A 27,910-nucleotide genomic window follows, 5' to 3' on the forward strand; every position below is an offset into this window, starting at 1 on the left:
TTACATCGAAATGCAGCAGACAGTGCAATTCTTTGTGCAGCATGACCGTCTGGAGCTTCGGATGCACTTCGGATTCACACTTTCCGGTTAAAAACGCCGGATTTCAACGACGATTCCGGTAGTTTTTAAATGAATTAGCAAAAATGACACCACCGAAACACCATATTTTATTAAAAGATTGCCATGATTAATTAATTAGGCATATTCTATTTTTAGAAATATACTTCACAAGAAATGTAATAAATAATAAATACATGACTAAAAGATTATTGAAATTTGTGATGTAAATTGCACCGAAGGCGTCATAAATTATTATAATATGATAGTCAACTGTCATTATGGTGTTTTTCAAAATAGATTCCAGTAGGTATTAAAAAACAAATGCCACCTAGCTTTGTTATTTTTTTTAGATTTGGACGAAAACACTGGGACAAATGAAACTGATCTGATTATAATATATATAGTTACCTGAGTTGATTGAAGAAATGAATTTTTCAGCATGATTTCAGTGAATGAGGGAATAAAATAATAAATGCTTTCTTCAACCTGCAGGACCGAAAAATGTCTTGGATCATGATCGCCCAAAGAAGATCTACCGAACAACAAGAACAATATTAACAAAAGCAACAAATCATCTATGAATGTTTGAATGAAAGGTGAATTTTTGTTTTGTTTTATTAAAAAAAAAGGATTTGCAATAAGGTAAACAAAATATGGTAGGTAATAAAAATAACTTCCGAACTTATGTGTTGTGTAGGTAATTAATTGATGTCTCCAATGACTGTTATATTTTTTAGGAAAGGCACTCAAGATGAGTTTAACAACAGCATTACCATACGTCATAGTTCATACTTACTTTATTACAGGAGAAAGATCCATCTCTAGGCTGTGCAGATATTAAGAACAAACAAAGGTAATCAGTTTAACATTAGTGCTTATTCACAATGGACATAAGCTTGACATAAGGCATAAGAAATTCATGATACATGCAGTGGATATATTATTAATTTTTACGTAACTTATGAGAAGTGACCTCAGTGAACATTATCGTTGTGTACAAAAAGGCATGGAGAATCATATTCGAGTTATATGCACACATAAATTATTTTCCAATTGCCCAAATTTATTAATTATTTTTAGGTATCTCTTATGTATTTCTTATGTCTTATGTCCATTGTGAATAAGCACTTACTAATAATGAATGACCCTTGATTTAGAATATTTTCTGTGATCACTTGTAGATTCAATGTAATGCAAGAATGATTTATTGTTGTTCCTGAATTCTTCAATCTTCGGTAAAGGAGGTCTCTTGGATATTGTCTCTACATCATCGCCAATGTAAGATGGCTTTAAATATGTAAAAAATAGAGTTTTTTGAATATTATTAATTATCTAAACTGTTGAATAAATAATAACGAAGTTTAAAAAAGCAAATGATATAAATTTTGAATACCTATCTTATGGATTATATAGGTTCCTTATTTATCGGAGACGATAGGAGCGTTTTTTTACAATTTTTTTTTTTTTGTATTTTTGGTATGTAAGTGTATACTTGTGATACATTGTTGTTTTCAGAATAAAAATCTCTATTAGAATTACTTAAAAAAACATGTGTTTCCATTAAAAAATTTTTTTTTAACAGTTTAGCCTTGAAGCCCTTAGGGCTATATGGGAATTTATTAGGCCTTTTTGTAGCTTATTCATAACCATTTAATTTGGTGTAAAATAATTAAAATCCTCCAATAAATAAGAGACTTATGGACTCGTCTTTTTTTTTGGGGATACCTGTATAAAACTTTATTTAAATAATAATAAAAAAATTATAACTGTTCAAATCAATTTATTTAAATGAGAGATGAGTTAGAAGAGTTTTTTATATATTTCTTATAGAATAAGAATATGAAAGAAATATCAGGGATATTTATTAAGAAGTCCCACGGCAAAAATATGAACTAATGGACATTTATGGTAACGATTTAAAAAATTTAAAGTAGGAACATTCAAAACTACTTTATTTGACATCCACTTTTCAATTTTTGTTGCAAATCGAAACTTTTATTAGCTCAAAATTTTTATTTTTAATGAAATTACACAGCCATCAGCGCCACTGTCCCGTTTGACATGACACTTCTTACATTATTTAGAGTATAGTAAACAAGGTTTTTAAAAGATTAACAATATTTATAGTTTTTTGTTTCGCAAAGACATGACCAACAAATTATAATTGTAAAAACAGTTGAATCAGAATTTTACATTTGCCTGCTAAAGTGGTTAGTTCAGTTGAGCTGGTTCCATTGAGTAACAAAAGCATTGAGTGAGGACAGCAATAAAACATTCTTCTATTAGCAACGGTCGAGGCTCGACGGTCGTAGGTATTTGTTTTGCAACAATTCAAAAGTAGAATCTTTGCGATTATAGTTAACATCTCACAAGTGAGATTATGAGCTCAAGATTTTTGAGAAGGAGCTTCTAAGAAGCAAGGATTAGGAATGTAAACTCAAGACCCACAAAGAACCATCAAGAGACTGCGGTGTGAGTTCAAGATGGCTGAGAGTCGACAAAGCATTGTATGAGATAAACAGGCAACAAAGAGGATAAAGTTGGGTTTGTGTGTTAAAGATTCCTTGTAAAGACACAATAGAATGACATTAGTTTGCTACCAAACAATAGACCTGTGGCGGCTCGGTAGACACGAGAATTACTTGAAGAACCGCAATGAGTAGCGCTTACAACTTTACCCATTGTACTTCACTCAGTTGAATTTAACTTACGAAATCAAAAACGCACTCAGGACATTTGTTAGGAAGTGTTTAGGACACATTTGACCAGCCTACCTGATTGCTGGGAGAACATAAACCCTCTCTGCGAACGCATCAAGGTAATACATCATTTTTTAGGTAAGATTTTTGACACCGTACCAATGTCCCAATAAATAGACGACGCAAATACAGAACCAGATTAGTAAAGGACAATTAACAATCGATCAAAAAATTTAACTCATTTAAATGTATTTTCTTACACTACAGAAATTACATCATTTGGAATTAAAAAAAAAACATCCAACCTTTTCATTTAGAACATAATGTACCTAATCCAAATAGGCTTAAGTAAAAGGAAAGAGCAGAATTAACATACCTACCTACTAGTATGTTCAAGAGGATAAACATTTCATTGAAAAAACCATAAAGTTTAAGCCTTTTATTGAATGAAAATATTGTGAGACGTTTCTACGTTTCATAATAGTATCATTAATCATTAGTGATTAAAAAAATGTCTGTTGTCTACTTGACAATACCTATCAAATAATTTTTAAAAATGTCACTGAATTTTGACCATAATTCTAACCTACATATCTCTATTAAAAAACCAAAAAAATTGTGTCAACTTTTTTTAATATGTCCCGTTTTTTTAAATCCAACTGTACATCAAACGTGCGTGTTCAGCCAGTCAGAGTGCTTGCTTTCATCTGTCATCTGTCATTTTGTCAAAAGTGATTAAAATTGCATTGTCAGATTCTCAAATTGTTTTTAATAATTGTGTTTTTAATAACTGTAGATATTATATAGCTATTAAGACAACAAGGGTTTTATAGACGATTTAAAAATCGAGATCGTAGTTTAAATCAGAGCGACCGCAGGGAGCGAGGATTTAATAGATCGAGATTTTTAAACTATAAAACACGCGTTGTCTTCAAGATTTTTTCTAACACTAACATCTTATCAGAAATTTTAATAAATTCAGAAATTATTCGAGGCGCGTCACAATACACAAAATGCGGAGGTTGCCGTGGGTACTATGGTAATAATATCAACAAATTTGGAAAAAAACAATTTTCATCGTTGAAATGTGCCAAAACGTTCCAGAAGAAATAAGAAAAAAGGGGCAATTTGTTACCAATGAAGTCTAAAAGTGCATACGAAAAGGTGTATGTTTGGTTTCAAGGCCGGAACAATAAAAAAAAGCATCACGGAGGTAACGGAAGATGTCATTTCGGCTTTTCTTGATATGGGGTAAGCGTGTAGAACTTCATTAAAAGTTAATTCACACTACGGCAAGAATCATTTGAAGAAAATGTAAAGATTGCCATTTTCGATGGCCGGGCACTTGCATTGGATGAAACAGCAGAAGTTAAAGAAGAAGATGTTAGGAACAAGAGCACGAAGCTAATATGGCAATTCCAATTCAATAATTGTACTTTTCACTTTTGTGATAATTACTGTAAAAATGATGAATAAAATGTTACTTGAATGATGTGTGTGAGCGTATTTTATGACTCTATAAGATACGTTGCTATTGACGACGTGCCTTATAGAGACAAGCGTATTTTATGAGAAACATAAGGTGTGAGCTCAAATGCACCATGGAAACAGTATAAGATATTAGTGTTAGAAAAAATAAATAATTAACGTTAAAGTTTGTATTCTGGAATTAATCTTGCCAAAACTAACACGACCTAATTTTTTATATCTGATAAATTTCCCAATTTTCAATTAAACATTTTTGCCTTAGACAATTTTACTCGTTCATATTTGGGCATTTTTATTCAAAGGTTAAACCCTCGAGCTAACCAGAATAAAAATGCCCAAATTCAACTCGTAAAATTGAAAAATATGTATATTCGATAAGAAAATTAAGTCTTGTTATTTTAGATACCTTGGATAAACACTGCAATTTTTTTAAAGAAAGAACGATCGCTGTTCTAATACTAACAGTTTTTATTGTTTTTCATTCGAGTATTTTAATGGAGTAGGTAATTTTTTTTCGTGCCTCGTTATCAATGGATAATGGATGTGTAAAGACATGAGCGTTTATGGATTTTAGGGTGCAAATTATATTTAATTTTAACTCTGTTTGGAAGAATTTGCGGAAAAAGTGATAAATAAAAAAAAATGTTTATTTTAACGAGTCCTATTGGTAAATCTATTCATTTTGATTGTGACCACTCCCTAGTAACTTTTCAGTTGCTAGGTTATTGATAGGGAATTTTAGATAACACTAAATCCAGTCGCAGTTGGCAACTCTCGGAGGCGCCATTTTGACAGAAACGTCACGCTCACAGAAGAAAGAACGGAGAACGACTTGCGCAAACGTTTTTCAACGTGCACTGTGCGCATATCTATAAAATTGAGTTTTGGTACAAAATTTTACAATTCAAAAAGAAAATGACACGTCGTCTTCTCAAAGTTGGGACCAAACGGTTAATATTGACTTGTTTCGAGACATTTATTGAAGCCAACGGGAAAACAACTCACAAAAATGAACATCACCAATAAAGTTAACTCTATTTGTGCTTTTTTGTTGTACATTTTGGCTAGTAAGTGTTGTAGTTTGATATCTTCTGCCTTTTCATCCCCTGTAAATCATTTTTTTGAACTTTCTGTCTGATTAGTTTTTATCTGAAAATATTTGTATTAATCAATGCTAATTGAAAGTTCTGATTACCTTTATACCAGGCATTTTTCGCGTTTGTCTTACTGCCAAATTACCATTTCCTTCGTTCTTCATTAATATCGAGAATTGCATGAGGTGATTTCGAAGTTTTTACGTTAAATAATCTGTACCTGGATATAACTCCACTTTTCAACAGACGTGATCACAGAATCAGACAGACGTTTTTAGTTTCTCCTATTTCAAATATTGATTTCCGTTATTAATATTGATAAATACATTAAAATCATTGCTTTACTACCATGGTCAAGTTTTGACAATTCTGACATTTACCATCATGTTCACACCACACAAATATTTAGTGTAAAACGTATGTAGCACACAGCTAAACAGCGCCTACTATGTTTTTCGTTGTGGTCACAATCAAAGTGAATAGATAATATGTGAATTTCCATAACACCCGGATACCTACTCGTATCTACTTACCTGTAGCGTTGAGTAAACATACTTGTAGTACTCATTATTTTCTTTCAGCAGCTGTCAAGTGTGAGGGTTAAACCAAAGAATGAATACAGACACAGAAATGACATGGACCGCTCACATTTGCCAAACTTTTCAAAAACTTGATTAAAAAATTCAAACAAAGACAAGACTAAATGACGGCTACCTCTGTGACAATTCATGTCTCTTCCATGTTTACGTCCTTGCTGCAGCTGCTAGACTACATTTGGACAACAGAATTCTTCCTCTTCGTCACTGGACTGGCAGAAGCAGTCCAGTTGAGTGGCTCGCAAGATCACCCGATTTGGTTCCTTCGTATTATTTCTTCTGGGGGCACTTAAAGAGTGTATGTGATGCAATACAACGCACCACAATTGTAAAATTTCGCTAAATAATTGTACATGAGTGGCGTAGAATAACAGCGGAAGTATTGCAGCATATTAAAAATGCATTTGAGCAAAATCTTTATTATTGTATGGAGTTGGAGACAAATGGTTCACATTTCGATTATTTAATAAACTTATCTTGCATAAACAGTGATAAAATAATGGAATTATTGTTAAAAAAATTTAAAATGATTTCAAATAATATATCACTCCCTATAATGATTCGCAAAAGGGTGGCCGCTCTGCCCAGAGCGATGAAGTTGCGCTGTTGAATTTGTCATTGTTAGGTGCCCCCTCCAATCCTGCATAACAAAATTGACCTGTTTCTACATTTTTCACGTAGGTATGTCAGATGTCTATAGTTCAGTTCAGGTGGATATTTTTCGTTGGGCTACTTTGTACATAAAAATGCACTGTAGGCATATGCAGAACATAGTCTTCTAAAAAAGGATTTAAAAGTGCCCCATTTTGTGTGCTTCTCTTCAAAAAGAAGGGAATGATAAAATAATTTGTTGGCATATCTAAATATATCAACACAAAATTTAGGCATGTTGTGTAAGAAATTGTATACTTAGCAGTATTTTTTTTCTTATTATTTATTAAATATTAATTAAATTAATTAAAGAAAACAATTTATTAATATTAAGGTAAGTAAAAATTAAAAACTTTGCTTATGAAATTTCTTATTATTCCATTCCATTTTATTATGTAATCTATTTTCTGTGCTTAGCGTTTTATCTATTCTAATCTCTTAATATTTCCTAATATCCTAATTGGAGTAGGTTTTCCTTCCTAGTAATCGAGGGATATCAGCTGATACCTATGACGTGGATTTTATTTATAAATTTCCATACAACAAAATTAGTGCAAATTTGAGTCGATAGCAGCAGTTGATTACAATAGTTGCTATTTATAGTTCATTATGCAACAACAATTCGTTACATAATCATCTAAACTCGAAATTCTCGTTATCAATGTCGAGTTCCATTCCGAGTCCGACAGATAGGTGTGACGTAAGGCACTCTCTAAATGATATCATTTTGCCGCAACGGAACAAATATAGATGCAGTAAAATTAAATTTTACAAATAACAACAAACCATATAAACGTGCGTCATTCGATGTAACCGTTTCATCGAATGATTCGACGCAGGCGCACGACATTCCGCCGTCCGTCGTCTCTTGAGCAGCGAGGGGAACAAAGATGGCTATGGCTCTATCCGCCATTTTCTAAAGTGAGATAGACTAAAGTGTTTTTCGTGAAAATAGCATGTTTTCCGTGGAAAATCCAACGAATTTCGTTGTATTCGAGTAAAACGAGTGCGCGTCGTCAAAATTTGGCCGGAACAGAGATGTCTCGCATTGAAAAAGTTTGATTTTCGGCCGGTTGAATATTGGCGTCTCTGTGGAAACACCGCCGTGCGAGAGTAAAGGTAAATGGTTTTCTTTGTTACTTCTACACTTATTTCATTTCAACTTTATCAGCGTCTTTGTTGTAAAAAGAGATAAATTTGAGCGAGAAGCTAGACTTTTGAAATGCACACGATGATTGACGTCTGTCTATGACAAAAATTGCAGGTTCGGATTCGATTAATTTTTTTTATGTTAATGTCGAGATTCCAACGCCGCGCCCAGGCTCGGTTTTGGTTTTATTTTCGTAGTAACTTTGTGGTGGGTTAGTACCATACCATGCTTGCCGGCTTTTTGCCGAAATCGTCGGAAAGAACTCCCAGTTTTCCCCTCTCTCCTGCTTTTCCTTTAAAAGGAAAAGTCGAAGCATGTGTCACAATTTCCCCGGAAGACACTTCGAAAGTAGGAAATGCTCATTATTATTTTCAAGGTTTTAAGTTTGTTCGACATTGTTCTGTTAATAAGTTTTATTCATGCCGATGATGAACTTTACTGTCACTTCTGCTTTTGTTGGTTTTGTTCAAGCGATCATTTTAATAAATTTCCATATCGTTGAAGGCGATTTGCAAATTTTAATTACCGGTCGATTCTTGGTTTGCGTACTAAATAGGTAGTCAGAATGATATTTGTAGAACGTAATCTGTTGTTGTTTTTTATTTTTATTTTTTTCATTTTATTATCGACATTTCCGCAATTTGTAATGTCAGTTAAGTCAGTGGGCACACCAGTGGCGGCTCGTATCTTGAAAATTTGGGTTAACCAATTACCTTAAAAGTATTAAATTTTAGAGATAAAGTATGTTTCTTTGGAGAAAATTCAGCAAATATTTATCAAATTATCTTGTTCTATCTTTCTTCACTTTACTGTAAAGTATGTAAAAATAATTGCAAAAATAAAATATAATGTCATGATTTATTCAAAATGGTCAAAATTCCCGAACAGTCACTTGTCCGCTAGTCCCCTAGTCCGCTGTATTTCGCCGTTGTTATTCTGTTAACTCCACTGTGAGTGTCTGTAAATTTACAGTTCATTACAAAAGTGATGGTAGCCCACTGTTATAGTGCTATTCTCCAAGACACCACTATTATTTTGTTATTTTTACAGACTGTTAACAACAAAGGTGTGATAAGACGACGTTAATAAGATAATAATTTTCTCATTTCTTTGAAAATGTAATGGAAACCGACATGACACATGTGACAGCCGCTAACTTTTAAAATTAACCTTTATAGTATCACTTGATATCACTATCCACAATATAATCAGCAAAAAAAAAGCGATAAGAGGTCGCTATGGAAAACAAAATTTCGAAAGACGTGCGACGTAACTTGATAAACTGTCACTCGTCAGTTTTGACTTTTATGTGAAAAAAAATATTTCCAAATGGTTGTTTGAATCTCAAAATAGTTTTTTTTGCGAAACTGCTATTTTTTTATATTTTAAAATATGGTATGAAATATCATGCGTTCAAATGAAAACCTGGGCTGAGTGGGCGCTGAAAAATGTAAACCATTTGGAACAGTATAAAGTTTGAATTTACGAATTAATGAGAGAAAGTAATTCATAAATCACAGGAAATGGTGGTTCGCTCTGGGTCGGAATCGAACCCGCCACCTTCGCGTCCCTGAGCCGAAACGGACTCCCTTAGGCTATATTCTATGTATATTGTCGAAATTTTATATACCTAACTAATTATTGATAAGCTATAAGTATTTGAGAATTTTTTAAATATTTTTTGTTAATAAATAAGGCCTTAACAGTTTTATTAGTTTTCTGAAATTAACTGCTAATTTACGTATAAAGTTTTTACACTAAATGAATCTGTATGTGCTAGCGGCTCAAACCTTGATGACACAATTACAAATTTTGATTTGGTTAGCTAAATAATTCGCTTTTTTATTTAAACGCAAACCAGACGCGTGATTTATGGCCCAAATGGTATAATTTGCCAACAAAAGGACCATTTACTAGTAGCCGGTCGTTTTGAGCCTCTTTGCGCCATAATTTACGACAGCACAAGTAGCCGGTCATAAATAAAAATTATTTTGGAAGTTGAAATGTGAAACTGCGTTTAATTCAAAATATACTCGTAATTAGTGTTTTTTTCCGCTGATTTCATAAATAATTATAGGAAGTGAATCTGGGTAGGTTACATTTTTTTTTTGGCTTTATTTGTAAGTGAAAAATTATCAAAAAATTATGAAATGTACCTTACCAATAGCCAGGTAAGTGTGGAAAATTTCGACAATTTTATTTAATTAGAATTCGCGATTTCCCGCGTGCGCGTATACGATGCCCGACCGTGTTAATATGATTTTTATAAAAACATTTTGTACTATGCTTTAATATTAATATCTACATACTTATTTCTTGTAGTACACTCAGTGCTAGAAATACTAGGAGGCTACAGATACGATTTACGCACTAGTTTGCTAATTTTAATGTAAAGAAGAACGTGAAGGTTTTTTTTATTAATACTTCAAAAAATTTCTGAGTTTCTATACCAGCATTTTCAAAACTGTGTTCCGTAAAATGTCAACAAGTGTTGTGTTGTGAAGAATTATTAAAATGATTTCGAGTACCTACTAGAGTATTAGTATTTTTTAATGACAACCACAAATTGAATACGAATTGTAAAGTTTTCCATAACAATAAAAATTTGGAAAACGATGGTCATACCACCTTCATTATCTGTTCCGTTTTGTTACAATTTTGATCCAGCCACATTTTGCGATGCACAAAATGTTTTCTAATAGGCATTTGCATCATATGTAATATCATCGATTATTGATCAACTTTGAATTATTATGTTATGATATACAACTTCACACCATTATGAAGCCACCTCCATATTAACTGTCACTGTTGTGTATCGAGTATCAAATTCCCTGTTTTTAGGTCGGTACAGATAAGCTTTTCCATCAGAATCTATTCTGTTTAATGTATGTAGTTTAATCGGAAAACAATATATTTTTCATTCCTGAATTCTCTTCAATCTTGGTGTTTTCAATCACATTTTTCTACATTTATTTTTTGTTCATGATCATTGTACTTTTTAAAAGGAATGAATATTACACTACACTTAAATAAACACAACCAACCAATGACAAAAAACTCTTATAGAAAAATGATCTTATTCAAATTGGTATCCTGAAAGTTACCTGTTTAAGATAAACAATATCGTGACATGGTTTATATGTTTTTAATTAGGTGGCCGCCACTGCATTCGTTATTTATAATAGAATAAGTAATAACAATTATTCTTCTCCAACCGTCTTAAAAGAGGTTACTTTTAATACCGTTTTCTGTCACTAAAGTTGATGTTTTTGTAACTGTACAAAAAAGTTACCTTTTACTAAGGCAGCACTTTACCTTCTAGGCTTTTAATCCTAGGCTTAAAATTTTTTACTATACAATCAGCTGATTGTAACTGTGACCGCTATTCTCTGCTGTGACTGGTTTTGTCACGCCACTGGAATATTTTGTCCGCGCAGATTTCCCCCACCAAATGTCATATCTCAGGCCGGCCTTACACGACACGAATATTTCCATAAAACGTTCGCTTTAAAATTTTAAATGTACCTTGAGTTTCGTCTTTCCATGATATGGGTCCTTTACTTTCGGATTAAAAGTGACTTTTTTTGACTGGAAATTATTGTAGAGCTTATTTCATCGAGATGTACACACCATAAAAGTGCGCCAGAAACCAAATTGAGTTGGCGCATGCGCATTCCCTTCACATGAAACAGTGGCGTAGTGTTGTCAGTTTTTGGTTGTTTTCATTATGTTATCTTCTGAATTGTTCTTGGCCTTCTGAATTGTTCTTGGCTTTTATGTTTACTCTGATGGCATTTATTTTGTTTTTCTTGTTTTCCAGTTTGCTTTCTGAAAATCCCTTGTTTTGTTCGCGCATTATAAAGTATTTAATATTAAAAAGATACGCCACTGGGCTACCCCCCTCAATTTTCTTCGCGCAGTTTCTTAACTCCTCCCCATGTACAGTTCTATTCAGAAATAAAGCGTACAAGTAGTGAGCCCAATTTTGGCTAAATTGTCATATTGTAAACCTATCTTTTAATTGTTGTTACTTAGAAACCTGAAACTAAACATCTGCTGATAGCTGGATTTTATCGATTATAAAGTGTGTAAATTTTTTGCCTTATTTATTAGGCAAGCATTACCAAATACTACAAACAAAACTCAAACTTTTATTAATAAATTTATAGAAAAAGGCAACTCTCAGTAATTTAACAACTACAATTTAAAGATTTATAGAGTTTATAAAAGCAATTTTGACACATTTGACATACAAAATGTCAGTAATATGGTTTCTTGGAAACGATTAAATTAATTGTCCCATTTACAGTAGCCCTTAATACGTGTACGCTTTTTTTTTTTAATAGAAGTGTACATCTTGATGAAATAAGCTCTAGTAGCTCTCTACTAGCAAATTGCTCGTGAAAAAAGTACCACTTTTAATCCCAATAACACAATCTATTGTTGCCTACGAAGTAAAGTTTTTGTGCATCTTTTGATATTGTTCTATTAATTGTACTTTTGTCTTTGTTTACTTATCTAAATTTGACAATTCATGTATTTTTTGTAAAATGTTCACGTTAAAAATAACTTCAGTAAAGATTTCTTTATGAATCACTCATCCTATCATTGCAATTAGCAATTTATTATGACAGAGGTCACCCAAATAGTAATGGACTAAGAACGGACTCTTGTAGCATACCCGACGTTACGAGTCCTTAATGGTTTTAAAAGTTATTTTGTAGGTACATACACATATCAATCAATCACACATCAATTAAAATTCGACATTTGAGAAAACTATATAGTTTTCAGCGATAATATTTCGATAAAACTGCTGCTCAACCAACCGTATTTTTAATAACATGGCAATTGTGTCGAAACAACCATAACAACGGCTACTAAATTAAATACATTAATTTAAAATTCGTCGTATAGTTGAATGTTTGTATAAAATTATCTAGTCAAATACCATTCGAGGTTTGAATTATTAAAGATTAATTTACTCAGACTTCCTGCATATGCAAATCGTGCAAATTTGTCACTCTTTCGTCGCTATGGAGTATGTTATCGTAAGTTGATCGATAAATTCAAAGCTCTTGTGCTATTACTCCAGATTATTTTATATACAGGGTGTTTCTGAAATACGTGTGTTAATTTTAACCAGTGGAAGAACGCGCCAAATCATGGAACTTTTCTCTATAACATTTTTACGAAAAAGCAATACAAATTGATTTAAAATTTGGAATAAATTAACCATCAAAGTGTATACCCGCCTATGGGTAAGGGCGAAAATTTTCTGTTGTGATAGAAACACAGAGCTTTGTTAAAAAGTTCCATTGTTATACAAAAAAATAAATAATCAAAATTTAGATTCTCATGGTTACAAAAAATAGAAACTAGTTAATCACACAAAACGACTCGTTTGGTAAAAATTGTGGGGCAAAAAATCTTGGAATACTTTCACGAATTTTACAAAATATTATAGAGAAAAGTTTCATAAATTGGCGAGTTCTTTCACTGGTTAAAATTAACATACGTATTTCAGAAACACCCTATATGCACGGATCCACCAATCAAAATGCCTCATTTGTGGAACCTACATAATTTTATAGCGAGTATTATTCACCCCATAAAAATTTGGCCAATGAAAATGCTCTATTTTTAAAACTGGACCAATCAAATTGGAATTACGTGGTCATTTTTCACGGCAACAAATTATCGATAATTTTTTTTACAATTTTTTAACATATCAGTTAAATCAGAGATTTTATAGCATTTGTTTGAAGAAAACACATCATAATTAATAATATTCCATAATTAAATAATAAATTCCATAATAAAAGATGTAATAAAGTGATATACAGGTTGTCTCAAAATTCGCGAATTCCGAATTCAGAGCGTTGTAGGGAATCAATTTAGTAGTCCAAAAATGGAAATAAAAAAAAATCGGGACTCCCCCCACAAAGATACATTGGTCTGAAGGTGCACTCTTTGAAGTGCGTTTTCTTCAAATACAGACTGAAAAGTTCAGTGTTTATTGTTATTTATGGTGTAGATGATTGTGGAAAATAATAACGTAAAACAATTTTTTGAAGAATAGCTTTACTTTGGAATAAAAAAATCTTAAATCTTTGTAATTTTTCTTAAAAGTGGAACGGCAACGTAGCTAGAATAGTATTTTGTCACTGTGGATATGAAGGCTGCTATATATTGAACAAAATTAAATTTGGCCTAAATTGAAGTTGCAGCGATTATTCGGTGAATACTTACTCATCGAATTGCCCTCGTGATTGAAAAATTCCCGATAATTTTGTTAGTGACCCACTCGTGTCCGCTGTTAAATTTTTACAACAGTGATCACCAACACAAAATTATCGGGAATTTCTCAATCATTAGGGCAATTATACCTGGTAATTTTATTCCTCCATAAGAAGTTGGCAAAAAATGTTGCAAGTGTGTCAGTCTGCCATCGAGAAGACATGCGTCATTTTCGAGAGCGATAAATACATCTGTCAATTATTTCCTATAACAAGACTATGGCCCGGTTGTATAAAGTGATGTCAATTCGTTGTTAAAGTTAACATACTGTCAAGCGATCTGATTGGGGGATATTTAATACTGAATTTGAATCAGCCAATCAAATGGGCGGATTTCCGACTAGACGCGTTGTTAGCTGACACGATGTTAACTAAGCGTTATGCAACCGGGCCTATTTGTTTCAACCAATGATGAAATACATTTCATTTATAAAACAAAAATAATATTTTGTATTTTTCAACCCAGAATCACAAGATTGTGTCATCGAATTACACCGGAACTTTTTTTTTCTCTAGATCATTTTCTGTTTTATCAGTTTTTGCACGACCTCTTGAGCAACTTGACTCCCTGATTGGATGGAGTAAAGTGGCTCTTTTGTCTCTTTGGGGAAAAAACATAGCCAACTCAAGCTTTTGTTATTTTTTTTCCCATGGGTAAAAAAGCATAAGCAACGTTTTATGATACATATTTATTTCATAATAATTTTCTTTTTTGCCCGAGGTCCAGTTTGTAGCTCGAAGGCGAAGCCTGAGGGTCTGACACTGACATTTTGTGCTGCCAACCTAAAATCTTTCATTAAAAATTCCTGTGTCGATTTTCTTGCCTAGGCAGGGAAATGCTAGTTTCCAGACGATTTAGACGAATGAAAAATCAGTGTTTCTAGACGGAGGCCGAAAAAAATGTTTGCTTTGTTTTATATTATTTGTTATTTCTAGTGAAATTGACTGATAAACGACGCTGAATATACGACAAAAATGATCCGCCTCTTCTTTTAAATACCCATGTAGTTGTTATTGAACCTCGAAAGCAAATCCAGTTTCTTTTAATTAGTTTTTTACTAAAAAGCGATTCCAGCAGATATGTCATGCCGTAGTTGTTTTGACAGTTAATTTTACATAACGAAGTCATTAACATTCAGGCTGCGATAACACTATTGATGACTCAAATTAAATGAAAATATGAAATTTATAAACAAATGTATCATAGATAAGAGGCATACATTTATAATCATTAACAAGTTATTGTAATTGTTGCAAGGGTAAAAATTGAAGATTATTTCGATTTAGTGGTGTGGTTTTTACATCAGTGTGAATTGTTTTTTTATTTTTTTTAGTATTTTGCCATCACGATCTGGGGTTGATGCTCCAGAAGGCCATTCGATGATGTTCGATCCAAATGCCATAACGACGCAACAGTCGCAAATCCAATACCAACAGCCCCAACAGAACGACAAAGACAAAAATCAAGATGGCACCCAGAAAGACACCTTTCCATCCTTCTGCTACGCCAACGTGAACATGATCCACAAGATTACACCAAACACCACACAGACCCACAACTCCACCGTGAACATGTCGCAACTGTCAGACGACAAGTGCTACATAACCCAACCCTTCAGCTACAACTACGCCTTGGTCAATCAGATGTCGCTGACCCAAAACACCATATCCAACATCACTTTCAAATGCGAGGTTTGCGGGTTGATGTTCGCCCATCTCTCCCTTCTCAACCATCACAAACGCGTCCATCAACCTCAAGGCGATCAGAACCAGCCGCAGCAGCAGCAGATCACGGTTCAGGTCCAACAGCCGCAACAGCCTACCCAGATCCAGATCGTCTCGGCTGACAGGATACGCTATCCTTGCGAGGAGTGCGGTCTGACGTTCAACACCCAGACCGACTTGAAGTCGCACAGGATCCAATCGCATCAGCCTCAACAACAGCAACAAGTGGCGACACAGCCGCAGCCGCAACAGCAGAATACTCTCAAGATAAAAAATTGCGAATCGTGCGGAGCACCTCTACCACAGGACAATAACAAGAAGAGGGCAGTTATGAAAGTGAAATGTGAGAATTGCCTTTCGGCGGAGGCCATACAGCCGCAGATTTTTGTCGTGGCGACGGCGTCGGATTCGACAGCTGTCAAGTTCGAGGAGTCGACTGGGACGCAGACGTCTTCTAATCTAGGTAGGTTTCAAACTGACTCATTTAGAGGACAGGTTGTCAACTGTTTTGGAGCTGGCGCACGCTCTTAAATATAGCTGTAGCTGCGTACCAGCAGGGTTTTGTTTTATTTTAAGAACGGTATAACAATGATATAGCTTTTTGATATCTTATTCTTAATACATACTTATTTGTATTGAATACGGTAAAAAACTAGAAACAAGCCTATGGCACACCGATTGAGCGAGCAATGGGGTGAACCAAAAAGAAAAAAGCAAAAGCAAGCAAAAAAATACTTTTTTAGAATCTGCGTCTCTAATACGCCTATTATTGTATTCAATTTGGAGTCGTTGATGGCTGTCTCTTAAAGCACTCGTAGTTTAATAGATCTCTAAGAAATTTTTTATCAATATTTCAGTGTATTATTGTCATTTACACCAAAAAACTTCCAATATTAATGTTCAAACTCTACTTTTTAACATCTGTTGCAGATGTAGTTGCATCCGTTAGCTTGAATTACCAATTAATACAAAATTCCGTAGAATTTGAAAATTTAAATTTTTAATTTAAAAATTAAAACAAGGGTAAAATTCTAAAAAATAACATAAAAAATTCGTTTTATAAGGCCATTGGCGCACTCGTCCCTTACAAAACTCCCCTACGGGTCGTTTTCTACACTTGGGACTCGTGCGCCAAATCAATCCTTATAAAACTCGTTCTTTAATATACTATTATTTACTTTGTTACTTCAAGAGTGAAACATACTCGTAAATATACATCAGAGGACAAAATGATAAAAAACAAGCAAATTAACAAAAAAATATTTTTGTTAATTTGCTTGTTTTTTATCATTTTGTTGTTACATACCTATGTCACACATGTGGCGTTATCTTTGAAAAATCATAAATAAGTGATGTATATTTACGAGTATGTTTCACTCTTGAAGTAATAAAGTACATAAATAAATTTATATTAGACGAAATTAATAACTATTCTACATGAACAGAAAAAATAATCTTTTCGGATTAATAGTTATTTACGAACCAAGTGCGGGAAGACGATGTTCCCGCATGAGCGCATTTTTTAAAGCACGAGCGACGAAGGAGCGAGTGCCTTTAATTAAAGCGCGAATGAACGGAAGATGTCTTCACGCAAGTGGTTCGTACAATATTTTTTGTACGAAAATTAAATTAATTTTTTTTGTTTTAATACATTAAACATAAACGAACATAAAACCAAATAGGCAGTGATCTTTGGTTGTTGGAAACAATTGCTTCACTTGATATTTCAATTTTTGCAATAATTTGTGAATTTTGTAGGAACAATTTTCAACGATTATAAATCTTACCGTACTTTTTTAATGGAGGAAAACCCAGGGAAGTTGTATTTTATGACCTAAATTTTATTATTATCAAGACAGATTTTTTTTTGAATGCCTCAAACGGCCAGTGTTTTTTGCAATTTTTACATTCGAGTCGACCGGGAAGCACTCGTTTCGGAGCGAGCGTTGAATGCTGGAAGCGTTGCTTTCAAGGCTATGAGTACAAAAAATATTTTAATGAAAATGCTCAATCTATTTTTTTGGTTATTTTTTATTAATTTGTTGTTACATACAGGGTGTCCCAAAAATTGTGTACAAACTACTTACTACCTTATCGAGGATGTTTAAATGTACATGAAAAAAATATGGAAAAAATGTCTCCGACAAAAAAATCAATTATTTGTACAGTGTGGAATAAAATGATTTACATCTAGTTACCTTTGGAATTTTTGCACATGTAAATTTTCCTGTACCGCTCTACTTTTTTTTTGAAGTGCCGAACTATTAGTTCTGTCAATAAATGTCATCAATCGAATTGACAATTGTTACAATTTACTAAATTGAATTAACAAACGTTGGTGGCCACTTTCAACACTAGCTGTGACTTGCTTTTGTTAGCTCCTTTTTAATTTAATTTCCCTTCGCAATAAATCACATTTGGAATTTTAGAATATTTTGAGGTTAGGCTTTCTTTTTTTTTGTAGAGCGGCATTTCGTATTTTTACAAGGGTAATGCAAAGGTAACTAGATGTAAATCATTTTATTCCACACTGTATTATTATTATTAACGATAATACAATGTAAACAAAGATACCGGGTGATCAAGAAGGACTGTTTAAGTTGGCAATACAATTAAGAAATTTTTTTAATTGGGTTATTTATAACACTGCAACTCGATATGTTTTGTTTGATTTATTTGACAAATATCTGATATAGGTATAGCATTAACAACGACAAGCCACCAACAACCGGAAGTTACTCCTGTTATACGATTTAAAATACCAGTGTAACCAACTTAAACAGTCCTTCTTGATCACCCCGTATATTCATACATTACCTTGCAATGTTACCGTAGAGGATTTAGAATAATTTTTTCGATTTCCAAAGCTTCTAAATTCTCTATTATGCAGGATTAGATATTGGTAGTGAGTGATCTTGTACTTTGTGATAATATGTACGATTAGACGTAGCTGTTACGAAAATTTCATGCATAAGGGTGTCTCAAAAATGGCGCCCAATCTCCTAAGGGTCTTAAAGAATAGAAGTCTGGGAAGGTAAATCTCAATACAAAATTTGATCGGACCAACAGATTTTGTATAACTTGCTCTTAAATATGGTAATTTCAAAGAGATGTATCTCCTTTATTACCACCTTTTAAAACTGAATTATAAATTACTTTACAATGTTACTTTTTCCAAGACCCCTTTAGGTAGTGGAACAACACCGAAGTAATTCTTTTTAGAGTAATGACCTACCAAAATACGCTAAAATAACAGTGGCAACATTGACCTCAAAAGAGAATTGGTTTAGTTGATTGTGCATACCAACCGATGTTGCCAAATTTGCTTATTTTAAAATGTGTATAACTTAGAAAAGAGTCAAAGGAAAAAAAATCACAACGAAATTGAACTCAACTCTTCAAATAGTTTAACCCCTCAAGAGATTGGGCGCCATTTTTGTGACAACCTGTATATTTCAAAATAATTGACCTGTTTAGTGCCACATTCAAAGACCGCCAAATCAGAAAATAAGTCCAATAGAATTTGTTTAACATTTTTCAGGCGTTTACGGTAATCTCTTCTACACCGTAGTGCACCGTTAGTACGACATTTTTGGGACATCCTGTATGTATGTACTATTTATTGCAATGCGAATTTCGAATATTTTATTCAAAAATTAGAAATCACGCCATAACGGCTGGAAATAGGCATACACAATGTTAATAAAAGTGACCTTAAAATTAAAGTTTACATTTATATCTAGTGTCAGAAGTGGTAATTGCCATTTAAAAAAATGAAGTTTTCGACATTTTTTAATTATTATCAACTGTGAAAAATTGCAGTAGCCATATATGAAACATAAAAAAATGTCATTAGTGGCGTAAAACATCGGTCAAACCTTTAGGAATTCAAGATGGCATCGATTTCCGGTATTTCCGGAATTGTCGCCATTTTGAAAATATTTTATTAGAACTTGGAGCAGTCCAATGAGAGTCGGCTACCAATTTTCATATTAATACGATTTTGGGAAATCAGAAAGTTTCTAACGAACGGGCAGTGAATCAGCCTGTATACGAGTATTACAACGGCCCCAGTCCGAAGGGATTTTCTTGTTCTGTATCCAGAAGAATATCGTGTTCGTTCACACCATTAGCATTGTGGAAGAATGGTTGGACGCTCTAGATGTTGTGGAAAATGTTACTAAACTATTGAACGAAATAATTTCCGTGGGTCCCAACCAATAGGGAGACTAAATTAGCAGTTACAATGTTTTCTATCTTCTCCAAAATTAACTTAATTGACTTTAGGAGTGTCGTATTATTACCAAAGAAAATTTTACATTTACACCTTTATGAATATTCCTCCCCTACCTCTAGAATTTTTTCCATGAATTCAATTGGTACAACAATTTATTCAATAATGACATGCAAGACATTTTTTTTTCTGATGAGGCTTAGTTTTACCTTTCTGGTTTTGTTAACTCTAAAAATTATAGGACTTGGTCAGCATATAATCCCCACAATGTTAATGAGGTGCCATTGTATCCAATTAAAATTGGAGTTTGGGTTAAAATGTCCCGAAGATGAATTATTGGCCCAAACTTCTTTATTAACATTATTAACACCCAAAAATACCAAAGGCTTTTTTAGCCACAATAAACCAATTGAATAATGTGGAATTAATAAACTTCTAACAAGATTCAGCTGCTGCTTATACGGCACCAACAACAATTAATTATTTAGAGTTCTTCCCAGGTCGATGGATAAGTGTAGGATTGTGGCCAAGTCGATCACCTGATTTGCTTGATCTTTTTTTGTTCCCCATTTAAAAAACGTAGTGCATACGGTACCGGCCAAAAGTAAAGAAACAAATTAAAAACTTCATATTGTATCTGCAAAAACTGATATGAATAAAATGTGTTTGGAAATGCAGATGCGACCGACTCAAACACGCATTTTTTGTTTGTTCTAGTAGGGACAAAGGTAAAAAACATTTGGTTTTATTTATTTTTACCACAGCTAAGCGCCTTAAAATTTGTGTGTCTTTGTAGTATATACGCTAGATGCCTAAAGGTAAAAGTTTGTCTGTAGACTGCGAAAATTAATATTTGATAAGTTTCAATCTGGAGAGCGACAAAGTGATATTGCAAATCAGTTAAATCTCAATCGGTCAGTTATTTCAAAAACAATTTCTTTGTACAATCAAAGAAGAAGTTTAGTTAATTTTCTGAAATCAGGAAGACCTCGAAAAACCGACAGAACCACTGACAGACATTTTGGGATGCAGTAAAAATAAAAAAGGGAATTCCAAATTTAAGTTTGTCAGTGAGGTCTATTAGACGTCGACTTAATGAAATTGGACTTTATGGAAGAAAACCAGCAAAGAAACCGTTCACTTCTGCTCAAAATCGAAGTGCCCAGTTACAGTTTGCAAAAGAGCATTTGAATTGGACGCCGCGCCAGTGGAAAAACATCGTATTTTCTGACGAAACTAAATTTAACTTCTACAGTTCTGATGAAATACCGGGTGTCCCATCACTTGTGTCCCATAGGAAAATGACTTTAAAACTAAATTATATTTATATGAAGGTATTATAGATGCATAAATACTGTTCACCGCCACAAAAATTGGGTATTACTTTTTTGTTAAAATTAATTACCTAGTTGCAGCAGGCAAAAAACTATCACTTTAAAAATTACATTTTGTTCGCTGCAGTTCAAATTTAGTATACTTTATGAAAAAATGATAGAGAAATAAAATCCGTGATTAGAATTTAATTAAAATGTTTTAATGTAAAGATATTGGGTTAAATTAATTTGGGCCGTTCTACTTTATGAAAATTTATTGCAGACGAAGATTTATGAGGGGTTGTAGTGTATTTGACGCCGTAACACAGGCAGGTACCGCTGGAATCCTCTTAAATGGTCTTCGTACCATAAATTGCGGACAAGAATAATACCCACAAACTTAACTTTGTCTTCCATAAATTTTTATAAAGTAGAAGAATCCAAATTAAATTAACCAAATATCTTTACATCAAAACATTTTAATTAAATTCTAATTACGGATTTTATTTCTCTATAACTATTTCATAACATATACTAAATTTGAACTGCATCGAACAAAGTTTAATTTTTAAAGTGATAGTTTTTTGCCTGCTGCACCTAGGTAATTAATTTTAACAAAAAAGTAATACCCAACTTTTGTGGCGGTGAACAGTATTTATGCATCTATAATACCTTCATATAAATATAGTTTAGTTTTAAAGTCATTTTCCTACGGGACACAAGTGATGGGACACCCGGTACAATGGGTACGACGTCCAAAGAACGAAAGATTCAATCCTAAGTACACAAGAAGTAGCTTTAAACATGGAGGTGGAAATGTAAAATTCTGGGGATGCTTTTCTGCTAATGGGGTAGGCTCATTACATCTCATGGAGGGTATAACGGACAGATTTGATTATTGGCACAAATGCTTCCGTTTGCAAACGGCAATATGCCCCTTCGATGGACGTTTCAGCAGGACAATGACCCGAAACACACATCAAATATCGTAAAGGAGTGGTTTTTAGCAGAAAAAGTCGACGAATGAAATGTGCTACCCAGAGTCAAGATCTAAACCCTATAAAGAACCCCTGGGACCACCTTGATCGGGCAATTCGGAAAGAAAATGGAGGAAGATTTGAATCCAAAGTAGCACAAAGAGCTTGGAACAACATAACGTCAGAGTATATAGGCAAATTGATTTTTTCTATGTTAATTTGTTTCTTTACTTTTGACCGCATATAAAATAAATCAATTGATTATTTCTTAAACAACTTTTTTTACTACAATGCTTTTTTCATGGTTTGATTTTAAATAAAACGCAGAAAAAGAAGTAATACTTGTTTTTCAAATGTTTCTTTGGCCGGTACTGTATTTTTAAATTCGATTAACAAGAACCATCACAAGCAATTGAATATGCCAAAGCAAACGTGGAATTTAAAATGCTGACTAATGTTTTTAATAGTTGTTTTTCTATTTTGCACCTATAACACAGTCAGTATAACACTCAAACTGGTTTCGAAAAGGAGCTCTTTTCGATACGCGTTTCAGGAACATTTACTTAAATTTTTAATGTTGGCAATGACTCATTGTGAGTTGTTGCTAGGTGATCATTGCATTTCACGACACTTTAAATTCAAAACTTACAATTGTTCGTCTATTTACCAGCGTTACCAGCCCTTATATTTGTCAAATATAATTTTCCTAGCATTGTGTTTTGAACTTTTTTTTAATTTAAGGGGCAAAATAGAAAAAATATTGTATTACACTCGTTTTATAAGCCATTTTGTCGCACTTGTTTGCTTATAGCACTCGTCGCTGCGCTCCTCGTGCTCTAAAAAACGCGTGCGACAAAATGGTGTCTTATAAAACTCGTATAATAAATTACTATAATATTTCATGCCTCTTTCTAAGTCTAGTCTATTGTTAAACACTAAATTGTCACCAGAATGACCAACATTTACATTATCAATCAATAGATGAAAAAACGTCACAACTTTTTATGGTCACGTTGTAGATTTTTTTTTATCATTATTTATGAAAAACCACTTCACTATGTAGTTTCGTAAAGAATGGCTGTTTCTGCGACATGTTCCCTAACAGCTGTTGGTATTTCTGGCTGCAGTACCCTGATCTTTGTATTAATGTTGTCCTTCATCTAATGCATTATTTGAAGCTTCTTCTAACACGATAGGAAGAAGTTTGGAGCCCCCAATTCTGGAAAACGCTACTTGATTTCCATTCTGAGTATCGTGCGTCAGTGACCATCACTCCATCTTCATTTTCAAATAAGTGAGGCTTGATGATTGTACTATTTTGGTTCGTTGTTGGATAATTTTCCGATGTCATATGTAATAAGTATGTGAAAAATAAGTTCCCAAAAATTTGTTAGAACTTTAAACCCCTTTGTGACGTTAGATCATTTTTTCCAATTTTTATTTTGGTTTTCCAAAAAGTAGTTAACTATTTTGTTTACATTTTTCTTGTTGGCACATAAAGTAAAATTCTACACTTACATTTTCTCATTACAATTGGTAACTCTCTTTGATTATTTCTCGGCATTCCTTGAACAGCAGGTTCTTGTGTTGACTGCTCTAAGTTCAGTATTCCTCCAATATTCTTGAGTTGTGTTAAGAGAAACCTCATTTTTTCAGACTGTGTTTCAAGTCTTTCTCAGCAAAGTGTAATATAAATTTGTATTACGTTTAGGGAACTGACCCTATAGATATTTGCCCCACATATTTTCTTTCATATTTCATTTTAAAGCGTTCTGTTGTTGTTTCGTCCAGTCGTGTTTTCTTTGAGTAATAATATAAAATCATGTCCACAACTGAATGTGTTTTTTTTCCCAGTGATTCCAACTAAATTAACATTTTTCCCAAGACATGCCACATGAAACAAGAAATTGTCGCAAGTTATATTTCTTCCAGTGCTTTTTAATTCTTTCACGAGATTCTTCACCACAAGTTTTACCTTTTTCTTCACACTTTATCTTTTGGAAAATGAGGGGACTATCTTTATTTCGATTAAATATTTGACTGACATCTTGGCATTCGTGATATGCATACACTGCGCGACTCTTTTAATTGGTCTAAAAATATTTTTCTCAATAAAAGTTCACGACAATGAAGAAACTGGTGATTTACACTGCATTTCGGCACTTGTACTTCTTTCGTTATGTTTTTTACTTTGACCCCGATGCACAAGATATGTGGAACACAAAACTTTTTCTTGATTATTTCCTGCATGCTCAGGCGAAAAATGACTTGACACAAATACAGGGTGACTGACGAAAAACCTTTGATGCTGTATCTTGCTTATTTTTTATCTAATTTGAATAAACGACACATCAAATGAAATAATTTTGAAAACACTTCAATACCAACTAAATAAAAAAAAATATATTGCGTTCAGTTTTTGACAGCTTCTTTTTTTCAAATAGCACTGTACATTTTTTTTATTCAGTATTGTAGAGATTTGTCTTCTGAATATAAAAATGCAAAGAACTATACCCATTCATTAAACAAAAGTCAAGAAATTAAAGAGTAAATGTACAAAATTTAAAAATCAAGTGACCAAAATAAACAAAAGAGAATATTCAAATTCAAAACAGTTTGATAATAATAATAATAATGTTGCTGTGGAAGAAAATTTCCAAAGACGATTTAGTGTTAACGTGTGGTGTGGCATTTTTGGAGATAGAATGGACTAGTGGGTCGCTTTTTTATTGATAGCACTCTCAAGAAAAAGTTGGCTATCGTCTGTCAAAAAATAGATGTCGAAAAAAATATCGAATAGAATAATAATAGAGTGTTTTTCAAATTATTTCATTTGATGTGTCATTTATTCAAATCGGATAAAGAATAAGTAAGATACAGCGTCAAAGGTTTTTCGTTAGTCGCCCTGTATATTTCGCGTAATAATTAATTATTTAACTTCCTCTTATAAGTATTTGCGCATTTGAATCAATTATCAGAAATTCAAAAGAACCAATTGTTAGAAAAAGTCGGATAAAATAGTCGACAAAAATTTTGAAAAAAGTTACTGTAAAGAAAATGTAATTTTAATTTGAGCGCTTTTATAAGCATTTTAAACTATTCGAATAGACGATTTGGCTGAATATGATAAAATTTTACAAAAGAAATTTAAAAAATAAAAAGATTTGAAAAAGTATGGTTTAATTTGAATAGTCCAACGGTAAATATCATAATTACGATGGTTGTCATGAATTAAGATCAAAAATGGTTTTGGTTTGAGGACGGTTCCTATGTGAATGAGCCATCGCAACCAACATTTAGCCGAGTCTGGTAGATACGACCCAATACCACTGTAATTCGCAAATTCAAATTTAAGTTATGCGAGTCTTAGAGCCCGATTTCAAGTCAGGGTGACAAATAGGTGATGCAGCGCAAATGTGTAGCTATCTTTGTCCTACACATTAATTACTAATATGCGTCATCTTTCTCAAACTTGCAATTTTGTGCCATTACCATGACAATACAAGTTGCAACTCAACTTGAAATCGGCCTCTAAGTCTGTAGTTATGTGTAAGTTGCAACACACGTTTCCGATGCTTTTGTTTTTTACAACCGCTCCTAATCATGTATTTTTTTAAACGCAAGGTGTATTTAATGTCTGCAGAGCTCCATCCGTTTAGTTAGAATAATAAAATGCCATCGATTTGCATAAATATTTAAATGCCCTATTCATCATTCAAATAGAAGGTGCCATACTTCATAAGTCTGGGGCACATGTATTGAACGACGAAATTCCAATTTTTGCGTAGTGTTTTTTGTTGGCTAACAAATAATTGTTATTAAGAAAATCCAATTGCGGAGAAATGTTTTTGAATCGTTCCAAAGCCATCAAATCACTAATCTTGTAATTGAAATTTTAAGGTCAATTTTGATTATTTTAAAAAATGGTTCAATGTTTATGTGAAGATTTTGAAATTTCTCTCGTTGCTCATAGACTTCTGGTTTTTGTATAAAATTAACGAAAATATGCAAGAGTTTCATTTTGTTAAAAGTTTCTAAACGATGAAGAATTGAAAATGTTCAATTTTTAAGTAATGTTCGTTTCAGGTACTCAAAATTCTATCCCCATAGGAGTGAAAAATAATCATCCCGTTAAGAGACGTGGAGTCGCTAGTGTCACTAAATGTACTAAGTGCAACGGCAGCGGAATTATCTTCATAGGCGGCTCAAAAAATCAACAGAACAATGTTGACAAGCCATTCCATTGCAACATTTGCAACGGTAAGAATCCAAACCTCGCATCACCGAGAAAACTGCTCGATTCTTTGTTTCCAGGGTCGTTCAGTAGATACTCTTCCTTATGGTCACACAAGCGTCTCCACACCGGCGAGAAGAATTTCAAGTGCAACATCTGCGGTTTGGCGTTCGCCAAAGCCGCCTACTTAAAGAATCACTCTCGAATCCACACCGGCGAGAAACCATACAGATGCAACGTGTGCGGGATGCAATTCTCTCAATCCCCACATCTCAAAAACCATGAACGGATCCATTCAGGCGAGCGACCGTACGTGTGCGAAGTGTGCGAGAAGTCTTTCGCTCGTCATTCGACCTTATGGAATCACCGGAGGATCCACACCGGGGAAAAACCGTACCGATGCGATATCTGCGGTTCTTGTTTCAACCAAGCAACACATCTCAAGAATCACGCTAAAGTGCATTCGGGCGAAAAGCCGTTTAAGTGTGATATCTGTTCCGTCGGATTTTCCGACAGGTGAGTGTTAAGTATGGCGGGAGGGTGAGGGTAGACCGAACAATAATTACAACAGACATTTTTTTTTACATTTTTTTATTCATCTTTTACTGCCACTTTGTAAAATATTCTTTTAAAATCAATTGAATGTTGGAACCTTAATAATCTAAATAGTTTTAAAAATCTCAACAATGCATTGTCGTAGACTACTCCTTACTTACACAATCGTTAATTGTTCTGCCGCAGGTTCGCCTTAAAGAGACACAGGAACATACACGAGAAATATGGCAGGACCAAACCGAATCCGCCCCCAGCTTCCACGACTGACGATACTCAGACGAACAACACAACAACGGATTCCACCAACACGACTACCGTGTCTACGGTGGAGACAGCTACGCAAGAATCAAACGAACACGAGGAACTGCTAGAAACCAAGTACGAAGAGAAATTCGTACCGACAGATGAAATCACAGAAGAAATGACGGATATCTCGGAGCTCCAAGTCCAGTTGTCTTAAATGTTTTTAGAGATGGTTTATATGAAGTATTATTTTCGTTTGGATTTGTATATACTTCCTCTAGTATTGTTAGGAGAATTTTTTTCTATTAAGCGATTTTTTTTAATTTACTTTTTTAATTTTTATGCATTCGTTTTATATGACAAAAGCTTTTTATCATTATGACGATATTGTTTTTGAAACTAGAATGCTTCAGCTAGGTATAGAGTAACAGAATAATGTAAAAAATATAATATTTGCCATAGATCCAAACTTTGTTAACTATTTTTTGACTGCGCTTTGCCCTCCATTATTTTTAAGTTGTTAGTGTTTATTTTAATTTTACAGTAACGAATAAATGCTCAAAATATTTTTGAAGTTTGTGTAGACTAC

General features: G+C 33.4%; 1 protein-coding gene and 2 long non-coding RNA genes across 4 annotated transcripts; 2 read left to right on the forward strand and 1 right to left on the reverse strand.

Moving 5' to 3' along the window:
- Positions 1-100: 100 nt before the first annotated feature.
- Positions 101-3,154, forward strand: LOC138127797 (uncharacterized). 2 transcript variants are annotated; one of them, XR_011158422.1, is made up of 5 exons: positions 101-363; positions 411-656; positions 798-913; positions 1,242-2,368; positions 2,419-3,146. It is a non-coding gene; the product is annotated as an uncharacterized lncRNA (long non-coding RNA). The 2 variants fall into 2 exon arrangements; XR_011158421.1 differs by having other exon boundaries at positions 101-656; positions 2,419-3,154.
- A 2,111-nt stretch (positions 3,155-5,265) lies between these two features.
- Positions 5,266-6,128, reverse strand: LOC138127798 (uncharacterized). Its single transcript, XR_011158423.1, has 2 exons — positions 5,451-6,128; positions 5,266-5,396 (listed from the first exon to the last, which is right to left on the reverse strand). It is a non-coding gene; the product is annotated as an uncharacterized lncRNA (long non-coding RNA).
- A 1,319-nt stretch (positions 6,129-7,447) lies between these two features.
- On the forward strand, positions 7,448-27,888 carry LOC138128224 (transcription factor Clamp-like). The gene is made up of 5 exons (XM_069044414.1): positions 7,448-7,707; positions 15,375-16,228; positions 26,376-26,549; positions 26,604-27,039; positions 27,265-27,888. Exons 2-5 carry the CDS (start codon positions 15,421-15,423, stop codon positions 27,536-27,538), a joined length of 1,692 nt encoding a protein of 563 aa, XP_068900515.1. The 5' UTR covers positions 7,448-7,707; positions 15,375-15,420; the 3' UTR covers positions 27,539-27,888.
- The last annotated feature ends 22 nt before the right edge of the window (positions 27,889-27,910 follow it).

The sequence above is a fragment of the Tenebrio molitor genome, chromosome 4, assembly GCF_963966145.1.
Source record: "Tenebrio molitor chromosome 4, icTenMoli1.1, whole genome shotgun sequence".
Classification (NCBI taxonomy): Eukaryota; Metazoa; Arthropoda; class Insecta; order Coleoptera; family Tenebrionidae; genus Tenebrio; species Tenebrio molitor.

Coding starts and splice junctions, on each gene's coding strand:
- LOC138128224 (XM_069044414.1), top strand. CDS start 15,421: ATGATGTTCGATCCAAATGCCATAACGACGCAACAGTCGCAAATCCAA. Junction 26,550..26,603: donor CCATTGCAACATTTGCAACG/GTAAGAATCCAA, acceptor CTTTGTTTCCAG/GGTCGTTCAGTAGATACTCT. Junction 27,040..27,264: donor TCCGTCGGATTTTCCGACAG/GTGAGTGTTAAG, acceptor GTTCTGCCGCAG/GTTCGCCTTAAAGAGACACA.